The 13717-nt window shown below is 43.8% G+C and overlaps 1 protein-coding gene across 1 annotated transcript in view; it reads right to left on the bottom strand.

Annotated features, from left to right (window-relative positions):
- The window catches only part of LOC135908188 (E3 ubiquitin-protein ligase RNF10), a 60726-nt gene that overhangs the window by 16692 nt on the left and 30317 nt on the right, over nt 1-13717 (bottom strand). The window contains exons 8-9 of the mRNA XM_065439938.1: nt 13016-13109; nt 6978-7294 (exon numbers count right to left, since the gene is read on the bottom strand). Of these exons, the coding sequence (XP_065296010.1) occupies nt 6978-7294; nt 13016-13109 (411 nt within the window). The remainder of the gene's footprint in view (nt 1-6977; nt 7295-13015; nt 13110-13717) is intronic.

Below are 13717 nucleotides of genomic sequence, written 5' to 3'. Positions count from 1 at the left end.
TTCCGTATCAGTAATGAATAATATCGTTAATATCAGCAAGTCTGCGGCACTAACGTAGACATGTCCACTTTGAGGGGACAGAAACAGAGATGGGCACGCTCAGCTGCCAGTAATAGAAACACATGGTGGGCACACTGCAAAAAACTGCAACATTTGTCTTCACTACAATCCTAATACGACAAGTTTCTGCTAAGAGTGGTCAAATATCTTGGCTGCATTACAAGCGCCGGCGTATGAATAGGGTACATTTCAAACATAGCAACGTAAACGTTGCTACTGTCATTGCCACTCGCGATTTGTTGCATGCCCATGAGTGCAGACAAGAGGAACCGAAAGGTGCCTTTTTTGTTGTTGTTGACCACAACTATTATAAAGCCTACAAATAATAAAGCCAAAGCAAGTTTGGTTGTATATTTTTTTTTTCTTGGAGGTGCAGAAAGTGATGAAAGGAATGAAATGGGACATCTGCTTCAGAATCTGTTTGGTGCATGCAGACCGCTGTGCAAGTCTTGAAGAGTCGTCCACGTAGCGTTTGATAGATGGTAAGCATGATCATCATCAGCTGGACTTGGCACACAACATATCGCTGCGGCAAGTTTGGGGCACGATCATTACGTGCAAAAAAAAATTTATTTTGACAACAAAAATTCAGGGGTACAATCATTATGCAAGTGCCATCATTATGCAAGTAAATACTGTATATAATGCATTATTCGTCAGATGTAATAATCAAAATAATCGGGACATTTGTATTGCCAAGTTAAACTAATGATAACAAGATGGGGTGAAAAGTTTGCCTACACGACAGTGGCGTAGCCAGAAATTTTGTTCGGGGGGGGGCTACGCCACTGGCCCAATATATATATATATATATATATATATATATATATATATATATATATAGCTGCACGTTGCAGCTCAGCCTCCTCCTTAAAGGGACACTAAAGCGAAACAACAAATCAGTTTAGACTAATAAAGCGTTGATAATAGTTTGATTATTAGATGAGAAAATGAAGGTCCAAGTATCAGTATTTGAATTTCGCGCCGAAACGCAAGCGCCGTACGTCAGCGTGACGTCAGGGATTCCAAAGTATGTTTTCGCATTGGGGCCGCGTTGTCTGAATAAAGGTTCCCGAAACTTGCCATGTTTAATATTTGGTTCCTTTAGAAGACAATGTAGTCAATCTGTACCGCTATATATAATTAGTAGGCCCTAGAAGATGCCATCAAAATCCAAGACGTCACAGCCCCCAGGTGCGGGAACTTAAGTAGGCGTCGCCACCCGTATATCGTTTTTGCGCTTTTTCTGGCTTACCAAACGTCTTTTAGTTGTAAGAGTGGTGTTTTTGGCGTTGTAGAACGGTAATTTACTGATGCAGAAGAAATCATTTTTCACTTTAGTGTCTCTTTAAGAGGAAGCTTTAGCTCGGGTGCTCCTATTTGAGTACATGTAGAAGGGGAATTCGTTTTTCCCTGCAACCACTTCACCAAATTTGAGGAGGTTTGTCGCATTGAAAAGAAAAAGTTTAATTCTAGTGACTACTGGCTTCGAATTTTTCATTTAGGTGGTCAATTATTTATTAAAAATTGGCCAAAATTGAAAATTTTCAGAAAACGAAACTATCAAGTTTAAAACTCCGTGACTCAACAATGAAAAATTATATCACAATTCTGTGAATTGCATCTAATAGTACATCTGCAACGGACCAAATAGATATGTTACACATGAATCTCAAAAAAATTTAGTATTGTGGAAATACGGCTTTTGCAGAACCCTTGTACACAACGTAACCAATTCACGTAAGATACAAATGGACACAGGAAACTTGTCCGCTTTGACTGTTATAATAAATGCCGTTTACAGAACCACAATATCTGTTCTTCATGCATAGCTATTAGTTTGTAAACGTCGTGCTTCTATTTTTTCAAACTTTCGAATTTTGCAAAATATTTTAAACAAAATTCAGGCCCTAAATCGAAGTTCTGTTTCCAACAGACACTAGGATTTAACTTTCTCTCTCAAATGCAACCAATTGCAATAAAAGTGATTAGCAGGATTATCTCAGAAAAGCGTTTCTGCGTTTTACAAGTATTTGAATAGGCCGCGTCGGATTGGGCCCGAGCTAAAGCTTCCTCTTAAACAATTTATCGAGGGATCAAATACATGAATAATAACTGCAGTGTCATTGCCAAAGATGCTGCAAACGAATTCTTGAAAGCTACGCTCTGTAAATACAAGTAAAATATGTATTTTTTCATAAAATATTATACTCGTATGTGCCAAAAATTGTGCCCAACATAACTGACGTCAATGCTTCCATGTTTTTTGTCTATTCATCAAGTAAAGAAAATATGACACGAACTTTAGAACTATATCAGTTCGAAACCAGGAAAGCAGTGCATGCCGCTGATATGAAAAATTAAAAGGCAATGAATTGAACAAGTTGAAGACAAATATGTTAATGAAACTTTGTCATTCAAGAACCGTGCTTACATTCTTGTATATATGCAATGGCCAGTGAAAAATCTCAATGACGCTGTCGTTTGTTCCAATGTATTACGCAGGAGTAACTGTCCCTTGTTGTGTATCGTGAGTAATTGCACCGAAGTTATAGTCGCGACAGAGAGCACGTATAAAAAGCAGGAGTTCTGCAAGATATATGAGGGCAAGTCAAATGAATGAGCCAACAACGGGGTACTTTATTTAAAAGTAGTCTTCATGATAATTTAGGCATTTGTCCTATTGACTAACGAGTTGCGTGATTCCCGTCTTATAAAACTCCTTGGGTTGCTGCTTCAAAAAGTCTGTATCTGGTTCCCTTGAGCTCTTTTTTCGGTTGCCCCAAAATGTTGAAGTCGCAAGGTGACAGGTCTGAGCTGTATGGCGGATGTTGCAGCGTTTCCCACTTGAACTTTGCCAGTTTTGTATTAACCACATAAGAGACGTGGGGACAGGCATTGTCGTGGAACAAGATGACCCCATTCGTCAATTTTCCACGTTGTTCGTTCTTGATTGCGACACGCTGCCGTTCTGGCGTTTCACAATATCGGAAACAATTGATAGCCTCTCAAGATTTAGCAAATTCTATCAGTAATGGACCCTGTCGATCGAAAAAAAAAAGTCAACAACACCTTTCCAGCGGAAATTATGGCCTTTACGTTCTTTGGCCGTGGTAAATTCGAATGTTTCCACTGTAAACTTTGCCGTCGTGTTTCAGGCTCGTAGTAGTGGCACCAAGGTTCGTCCCCGATCACAGTTGCAAACAAGAAGTCGTCATGATCATTGTGATACCCGATCAGATGAGTCAAGGCAGCGCGAAACTTCTCCGTCTTCTCGCGATGGATAAAAATCTTGGGGATCCATTGCGCACCAAAGAGCCGATAACCGAGAAGCTCATGAATTAGGGCGTGAACCGAACCGTGACTGATGTTCAGACGGTCTGCCAGTTCATCGATGCTTATCCTCCGTTCTTGTTTCAGCAGCTCATGAACCTTTGAAATTGTGTGGGGGGTGATTGCACGATGGTTTTGGCCCGGTCTTGGAATGTCTTTGCAACGTCCTTGGAACCATTTGCTCCAACGCTTCACAGTGGTCAATGAAATGCAGTGTTCAACGTACACGGCAGTCATATGGTGATTAATTTCTGTTTTGGAAACACCTTCAGCTGTCAATAACTTCGCGACACCGAGCTGTTCAACTTTTGAAGTGCCCATTATGTGACGCAACCATATTCAACCCAGTGTATGGGAGCATTAAAGAACATTTATCTTCACACCTGCGTGTCACTTTTGTAAATGAGACATGCCGTTCTCCTACGCGCATGCCTCGCAGATAATGAACCGAACCATTATTGCGCGGTTAGGGTAGGCTCACTTTCATTTGACTCGCCCTCGTACATTAGAAATGCAAAGATACAATGGGATATGCAAATGCGAAAATACGGCTTGATAAAGGACAAAAAGTGTCACTGGAAATAAAGTTCACTGCATGTATACACAAAACCTCGCAACAAGATATTTAAGTATACGTATAAGTCTCCAATGAGTCTATGTATGTAAGAAGAAGTAACTGTATATAATGTGTCAAACAAGGCAAATAAACATGTTGCACAATCATAGATTCACGGAATCCTAGATTCCGCCCCCATTCCATCAACTCCCCCCGATGTATTGCGCGCGACGGAAGGCGGCGCGTTTGCTCCCAGCTTTTCTCCTTTGCGCACACAAGACTGAGCCACCATCGTCGGCTCACCCATTCCAGCTCCCCTCCTACGCTTTCACTCGCACATACAGCATGCAGCGCGTGGTCACGATGTTATCACCCTTGGACTTTATACGAAACATGAGGGCGATGGCAGGAATGCGCCTGGAGTGTCGATATAATTGCTTTCGCAATAATATAATAAACGTATCCGGCAACTGAAGCGTCCCGTCGCCCATTACTTTCCGCAAAAGAAGTATCAAAATCGAACTTTCACCATGCGACAATTCGCTGCGCCGCAACAATGTATTTTTTTTCTGCGAGGCGGAGGCACCGAAATGAAAAAAAAAACGCATAGGAATGCCTACTTTGGGGACCTAATGCGGCTACGGAAGGAATACCGAAGAAAACATGAGACGCTTGGTCCACTGAGAAACATACGCATACTGCTCAGTATCCTACAGCGGCGAAACAAGACTTTCCGGAAAGGTTCCGCTCAAGGAATGCGGTGCAATCCTTCGAGTCCCCACAGTGATGGCGGCGAGCAACCATTGCTTTTTTTTTTCTCGTCTGCTAGCCAGAAAGCGTCCAAAACTCTCTCCGGTAAAAATCCATTCGGCCAGAGCAAACCGAACGCGCACCGAAGTGCACCGCACGGTGGTCGGGGCCATACGAGAAAAACGTATGCGCTCTGGCTGGCTCTGGCAGCCCGCGGGTAGGGTAGCGAGAACAAAAAAAAATTGAAGAGGCTCAATGCGTCCTCACGAATAAAAGTCAATGTAGAAAAAATAAATAAGAACGTAGTTACTTTGGCTCGCTGTAGTGTCTTGACATGGATGTTCTGGCGTAGGTTAAAAAAAATGTTAATATTTTTTTATCTGACATAACGGCACAAATGAACCACCCCAACGCTTCGTCTCATTGGACCTCGCTGCCTGCTTTGTCAACTCGTCTGCTAGTGTGTTGATTTGGCTTGTCTCGTTGTATGTTCCGACGTAAGACTTTAGAAAAGTCAATAGACCTTTGGCGTCAAATGTTTATAACAACATTAAACCCACAATGTTCCGCAACTGAAAATCTAAAGCACAACTTTGGAAATGTCAATGCACCTTTCACATCAAGAGCTTATGAGATTTATACCCATAAAGTTTCGCATTTGATATCCATGCGCTCCATAGATTCCGTGGCCTCAGTGAGATGCCGCGGCGAGCCCGCTGACCATCAAAGCGCCCTTGAAACTTTGTGCTTGGATGGGACTGCTTGGCGTTATGTGACTCCCGGTGTATGGGCGTTGCCACGAAATCCAGCCCGAGTTTGCAATCTTCGCGGTGAAATGTCTTTTCGAGCGTCAAAAAGACATTCTAGACAAAATCCAGAGTGATTTCCAGCGCCGGGGGTCGCTTTGGTCGGCGGTGCATGGACAGCACGAAAAAATTTCGGGGGGGGGGGGGGGGGGGCTGAAGCCCCATAAGCCCCCCCCCTGGCTACGCCCCTGCTACACGAGTAAATATTTGCCACCATTACAACACAGCATGTCCCGCCTGCACGCCAATTGCAAAAGCCACGGAGTGCATCACGAGTTGCAGCAGCGTGCCACAAGATGGCTCCAGTGGCTTCGCGTTAACTTCACCTGCGATTGTGCTCTAGTGCTCTACATATTCAAAAATAGGGAGAGAAACATAAAAGGAAAGCGGCACCCATCCTTTATGCACTCTCTCAGTGAGCGGGGAAATGCGCCACGGAATCAGCCCCAAAGAAGATGGTGCCAAAGAGAAGAGGATGGTGCTGACAAAGCGCAAAGCTGTGTCGCTTGAGACGAAGCTGCGAATTTTGCTGCACTCAAAAAAGTACGAGTTCGCACAAAAGCACAGCGACTATGACAGCTACATCCAGGGGCCACACCAACACGATGGAAGCCGCCGAGATCACCAAGCTCTGGCAGCACGTTGATATCGACAATGAAACAAGTGGTGCTTTGACGGAGGAGTTTCCGAGTGCAGACATATGTGTTGAGCCTTAATCTGCAAAATGGTATCCAACGGCGGGGCAATAGTTGGTGCGACTGATGACAGCGTTGTGTGACGGAGGCAACGACAGCAGCAGCAGTGACGACGAGACTGACAATGTGCGTGTTTGACACTTATCACAATCGATTGACTCATTGATTCCATGCAAGCTTATTGCCGCCGGTGCTCGCGCAGAAGCTGGACACGATGCACACCATGAATGTGAACCCGAAATTCCCTACAAAAGCAAGTGCAGACTTCCGACTATTTCATATTTCACTGCTTACTTTCTACAATGCCTATTTTAAGCATGAGTGGCAAATTTGGTTTCTGAGGTATCATTGATTTTTTTTTTCTTTTCTCTCTCTCTTCTTTATATAATGCAGTCCAGATATAGCGGTGATTGATTACGATTGGATTTTTAATTCTTCTTGATATATGTAAAAGTGGACTGTACTGTATCGGCACTCCAAGGCATCTAAAGCTTAACGTTAAATGAGAACACAGATTTCACAAGCAAAAAAAAAAAAAAATACTGTGCAATGCTAATCCTTCAGCGAAGCTTCCATTCAGTTGGGGCCCCAGGGAGGCCAATCATAGTTGGAAAAAGGAGAAATCTCGTTTCCCATCCACTTTTCTGGTTGGATAGTGCAACCCACAGCGGTCACTGCACTAAAAGTAAGTCTTGTGCTGCAAGTTACGGATGGATACACCTCAAAAGCCAAAGAGAACCAACAAAAACCTACTGTTGCAATAAACAAGGGACTCACATTGTCAATGGAGGCACCTTCGATTTCCACAATGCGTGCCGTGAATGTCACCGGGGCAAGTTCCAGCGCACCGTATTCGTGTGCCAGCATCCGAGCATTGAGTGCGTGCAGAAACACGGGCTGGCCGTCGGCCGCCTGGAAGTAATAGAAGCTGTCGGCCCCCGAGGCACCTTCTCGGCAGCCGTTGTTGTTGTTGCCGGCGCTGTTGGTAGCAGTGCTAACTGGCATCTCCAAATCTTCCGCACCAACTGCGTTGTCCTCTGCACCACTGCTGCCACTGCTGATGCAGCGCTCGCGGCCCCGCACCTGATGGGAATCTGCAACAGCCGACACAATAGGGAGTTTCGTGCGTCCTTACATGTTAACTATGATACAGGCAACATGGACACACTAAATTATCGGATATAACAAAGTAAACTCCAGTAATGTCCTTCACTAATATCTGTGTGGAACGAATATATGCCTCAAACGTTGAGTATGAAAAAGGTGTCCAAGTGTCGAATGCAACAGTACTATACTAAGCTTCCCATAAAAATGTGCCGCACAATGGCATCATCGTAGAGCAAGCAGCAGTGCGCTGGCCCCTTCATCTTCCATTTGCCTATGCGCAATCATGTGACAGGTATCAAGATCTCAAGTTTCAAGTCACTCGCACGCACACAATATACACGCGCTTCTGCTGCCCACGCACCGCCATTCACATTGGTTTTCAGCCTCTCCACATTTGGGTTGCTATGATGACACCCGTGCCAACTAAAGGGCGCTGCAATGAAGTTTTCACTACCTTTGGGTTTTTAAAGGGGTACCCAAATTTAAATACACAAGCCCTTTAGCACTTCTGCTTCATTGGAATGCGACCACTACAGCCAGCAGCCAAACTCGTGATATCGTGCACAGCAGTAGCAACAGCCTAGCCACCATGCCAAAGCAACAGGTTCAGCTTAGGATAACAATATGTTTCAGAAAGCTGCAACGCCAGGGAAGACCTTTGCGCGGTCGACCTTAACAATTTCCTGTCCGAACCTATTTCCATTGATAGCCCGCTATTGTTGGTTGCAAATTCATATTCTGCTACTTTGCAAGCAATCTTAAACAGCTAGCACTATCCATTGGGCCAATTAGAAACTATTTAGTTGGTTTTGCTTTTCAGATTTCACTTTCTACAGCACGCATATTTTTAAAGCACTTTCAGAGAAGGGGCATGGTCGCGCGTGAGCAGCACTCTTAGTTTTCAAGACGGCGTCGCATGCCACTCATCCACAGAAACGCCACATTTCTATCAATTTTGATGGATTTGTTTTTTGGGCTTTGGAAGCAGCACTGACACAGAAGGCAAGTTTGATTCGGCTCATTCAGCAAGGTACTGTGCTGCTGCCCCCACGAAAAAATGGCCACCATCAGTAATTGGCTTTGGTTCAATTTTCAGCGACAAAGGGCGGTAGAAGTCCAAAAATAATTTAAGCCCCTTAATGCTTAAAAGTAGCACCATCCTTCGAACTTTTCCACCGCTGCACGAGCTCTCCGCCTTTCTCCCTTACCCGCACCCTCCTCCGCCCGCCCGGCTCCCCTTTCCAAATGGGCTACCGCCGTCACGTGACAGAGCGCGCTTTTCCATTTTAATGTTTTCTTCAACGGAGAAGAAAGCGCCTGCTTGCAGAAGTCTCCCCACCGCCATTTTCGATGCAATTAATGAATACGCGCCATAGTGTGTATGTAGTGTATGGTGATGGTAGCTTCCATCGTGAGCACGTTGTTAAGAAAAGTGCGCTTCCTTGGCACTGTTTCTACTGTTTGTCATGAGTTTCTGCACCTACAGTTGTTGTAATCGCTTCAGTGAAAGAAAAAAGCTTTACACGCTGCCATCCGGCTAGCATGATGAAGCGAAGAAGGATATGGATGCACTGGAACAGTTGCGTAAACTGCAACAGGCCACCGTCCACATGCCTTTGTAGGTAAGAGGTTTCTAAATAGCACGGTGTATCAGAGGTATTTATTCCCAACATTTCACACTGCGCGATTTTACCACGGATACGTGCACTCCTTCGTTGTGTACCTTGTTAATGCAGCTTTTCTTCCTTGAGCAGCAGTGCACACTTATTTTAATGCATAAGCATTCCTTGGCGCATGCCACAGGAAAATTTGTCTGTCATGCAACAAGTTTAATACACTGTATTTGCACGAAAATGCGCAATTTGCAAAGTTAAGGCATTGAATCGTTATAACAGTAACTGAAGATGATTGGTAGCTTTATAAGCAATAAGGAACAACTGAAACAAAAAAAAAATGAAAATGATCAGGAGGAATACCCATAGGATACATAGGGCTCCACAGAAAATGTAGTATGGGGAAGCAAGAATAGGGGTGGGCCTACTTGAATTTAAGGGGCGGCCCAACTTGAACGTGGGAGTCGACCAATTGAAATTTCGGGTTAGGCCAACAGAAATTTGGGGGTATCCTTACGCATACTTCATCACGAATGGAGCGACACGCTCCATTCGTGATCCGGCCGAGCGCTCACTATTTGCCATTGGAATTCAACATAAAATTTGCATTTTTTAAGCATGTGCGTTTCGCCGTAGAAAAAAACTACGCCAATTAAACTGTTAGAAATACCCAGAAACAAATCGTACATGCACGCATTAATACTTCAGCAAACAAAATGGTGTTCCAGATTTTAAAATTCTGTGGGAAACGCTGTTTTTTTCTATCAAAATTTACAATATCCCTACTGAATTGTTTTCATTGATGCTTGTCTGTGACAAATAATTTTCTGGGCATACAATATCAAACTCGTATAAGACGTTCTTTTGACCTTTAATAATTAGGATCATTTTTCGGATGAATCATTTGAGCCTTTGATTACGCGCAATTTCAGCAAACAGAAGCTGGAGCCGGACAATGTACCCAGCATGCTCTATGGTTATCAGTCGGGGCGCATAGTCACTGTCAACGTAATGAATTTTGTAGTTTACTGTAAGGCTAGGCAAAGCCATCGTGCCCGAATGGCTGATGTGGCTTCAGTCACCACTTCCGTTTGCCTTAACGACGCAGCTGTACAATTGAGCAGTTACAGTCGGCGGTACTCAAAACAGATTTGGAGCTTCTAAGCGCTCATCAACCGAGCGGGGCAAGACCAATCGCCTCATCAATCCCCACCCTTTACCTTCATACCCCTGCCATCCAATTATTGCGACCGACTGGAGATCCAGCGACTCAACCGCAGGATTTATCCCCCGCCTCACAAAAAGCTCAGCACTGAAGATGCCGTAGCTCTCCGACTTATACAGACCAACACATTTCCAAACCTACACAGATACAGTAAAATGTTCCCACATACATATCGCGGCATCTGCCCCTGGTGCGGCAACACACGCCCTACACTCTTTCATATCTCGTGGGGGTGCGAGGGCAAACCTCAACACTTAAAGACGCCTAGCACGTCATTTGAGCGGTGGGAGGTACAGCTGACCGGCGATACCCTGGCGGGACAAGAAGCTCTCGTCCAGCAAGTACGTCGAGCAGCCACGGCCAGTGGAGTCCTGGAATGAGGACCCCACCCACTCGACCTCAAGAGCAACCACCTCGATGGTCCGAATAAATGTTTTTCTCTCTCTGGAGCTTCTATTCTGAAGAACACTTTGAGGCAGCCATGCTTCACAGCTACTTAGAATTCACAAACCGCACTCAGCGCAAACCTGTACCGAGACGCGAACATGTGTGCCCATGCTATCCCTGTCTTAACTCCAATGCATACATTCTTTTACAGGTTTTTCTTGTAAAATTTCGTTCATATCACTTTTTATTCCTCCCAGGGCTGAAATAAGGCTCTCTGATGTAATTTCAGTGCGTCAGGAAATAAAGAGGAGCTAAAACAAGAACACCAAACTAAAAAGTTGTCATCCCACTCACATTACCGCTTGGCGTCGCCTGCTACGCTGCATCGAGGGGAGAGATGGCGAGAGCGCAAAGTGGGGGAGGGCAGTGACGTGCTACTTTTAATCATTGAGGGGTTTTAGAAAAAAACAAGTAATCAAGTATCAAGAATCAAGTAATATATTTTCAGGATCAGATTGACAATGAAAATATTACGACTACACAAAAAAAAATTGGGGGAATCTGATACTTCCTTTCAGAATTTGGGGATTAAAAGGTTAACATCCGTCAGTCAGGATCGTTTGCCGGCAATTGCGCAGGCTGCCACGGTTTCACACAAAGAGACGGCTAGGAGTCGATCTAGGCATCACGTTCGGGCCTCGTCATTAGGGTTGGAACGTTTTCTTACATATCTTATATTCTTGACATAGAAAGCTCATATTTGCTGGAATATTGCACAGGTCCCTTGCACTGAAAATTTATATTCTGAAATTCTTTTATTTCTATGTTAAGCAACGTTTTTTGTATAACCTTTCCTTCTGTTGCCAAATTTTTGTTCAAATTTTTTTTCAAATTCTTTTTTAATAAACATGCTGTTTGGGACTAGTACCATCGGAAAGAATTTCTTCCTCTTCAATTTGATACTATACACTTTGTATCAAGCATGCGCTGCCATAGGAAAAAAAGTACAGTTAAACCTCAATATAGCGAACTTCAATATAATGAAATTCTCAATGTAACAAAGTACAGTTAAACCTCAAGACAACATTTTTGATATAACAAAGTATTTAACTGTTCATAACCTCACCCATAGAACAACATGTATTTAGAACCTCAATATAACGAAGTTTGTATGCGATTTCAATATAACAAAATTTCACTGCCGCCACAATGAAATGCGGAGACAATACATGAACGTAGATGGTCAAATTATTGAATTACAAGCAGCTGCTTGCAAACGCTCCTCACAAATCGCCCAAAGGGACAATAGCAACTACAGAAGTCGAGCAGCATCATATTCCAAGTGAGATGGTGCCTTCACGAGTGCTGCCTTCCCACAGAAACAAAGGGAAAGAGAAAATTATTATTTGCCTTTTCTAATAGCTTGACAATTCAGATAATTATGTCGCCCCCTCCATCTAATAAAAATCCATCAGCAAATGTACTTATCTGCATACAATATCGCATTTCAATATAATGAAGCAAACTGCCAATTCACCAACTTCGTTATATCAAGGTTTAACTTTACTAGACGACCCAAAAACTGCTGCTCTTCCCGTGGGCAGGGAAGTGTTAAAGGGACATTGAAGAAAAACACTGAATAAGTTTTAACTGATAAAGTATTGCTTAAAAACTCTACTTTCGTTAGTTTCTATGCCATACAATGAAATCCCAATAATTCAAAATGTCTTAATTTGCATTGACAGACACTTAGAACTGCTCTGTTGGTCCCACCAATGTGCTATGAATTTGAATAAAGAAAGACTGCAAATTAAAAATCCAAAAGCCATGCAACGGTTACTCCAAACAACATTTCTCACTGCTATGGACTGCTTGTTGGACAAACCTGAGCAAAAGGCAAAGGGTTTGACGCATCGCTACATCACGTTACCGTGCGCTCACCGGCCCTCCCTCCTAACACACGCTTGATTGCATTACCATGCGCTCCCTTACGGCTCCCATCCTATAGCGTGTCCAATGTCATTAGACACGCTATAGCCGATGTGTGCAATCCCACATTTGGCACGCGGGATTGCACACATCAAGCCACTATGCTCCTGAGCTCACCCTCACACAGATAGACTTTCGTCTATTCGCAGCAACAGCATGACAATGGTTAAAATACGGACTGAACACATCCCAGGTAAACATACATGCAAGCATATGTTTGTTGACAAGCCTTCATTTTTATTATCATTACGTTTTTTTTGTCCTTTGTGGAACAAAGTCACTTATTTTCTGACACATCCGATATTTAGACTTCTTTTGGCAGTCCCCATCGAGTCCAAATTATTGGTCGGCGACTGTGCATGCACTTGCTTTCCCAATAACTCCTGCTCAGCTTAACACTGTAGAGACGCAAGTGTAGCGTCATCAACAGACCCGCCACCAAATGCCAAACGCCCAACACTGTTAGCGCAAAATTCCCAAGCAGCTGTACTGACCTGAAAGCAGGCTGTGTGTCATGTCAGGCACCAGGTCTCTGGTGTCGTCGCTTGTGTTGTTCATAACCTGTTGCTGCTCTTTGTGCACTGGCACCTTTATTGAAAGGGAGTACACATAAGTGCAGGGAAAAGAAAGCCTAACCAAACTTCTTTTAACAAGTATTTCTTATCATGCAAAGAAGAAAAAAAGTTCCAATTCCAACCACTGCCTTCTGTTAACAAATGTGCTCGAAACTGAGTTTGTGCAGCACAAATGAATATAGGTACATGGGCACTGAACATAAATACATTAGCTGTTTACTTCGATACGTTCTACATGTTGTCAGTTAATTGACGACTTATTCGTGGGATTTAACGTCCCGAGGCAACGGTAGATCAGTCCAGGTTATCTCCATGTTCGGTAACGTGAACCTAAACCTAACGGTACTGTAAGCTGGTTCCTACTGCGGCCTGTTTGGAATGACGCAGTGCTCTCATCAGACTGGAGCCAGAGAAAGCCTGCGGAGCCAGGCATTCAGCCGCTCCCAGAGCAATTGAACCAGCCACATTAACAGAATTCTGACATATCTACATCGCACTCACAGATCAAAGGTAACAGTTCGTCGGAGTGCTCCAAGCTGGAGGATGCAGATCTGAATAAACCAGGCAAATGTTAGAGAGCAATTTAAACAGAGGAATGTACAGTTCACAGGTAGGGCACGC

This window comes from Dermacentor albipictus, chromosome 2 (genome assembly GCF_038994185.2).
Source record: "Dermacentor albipictus isolate Rhodes 1998 colony chromosome 2, USDA_Dalb.pri_finalv2, whole genome shotgun sequence".
Taxonomy (NCBI): Eukaryota; Metazoa; Arthropoda; class Arachnida; order Ixodida; family Ixodidae; genus Dermacentor; species Dermacentor albipictus.
This window is presented reverse-complemented; position numbering and strand designations above follow the sequence as displayed.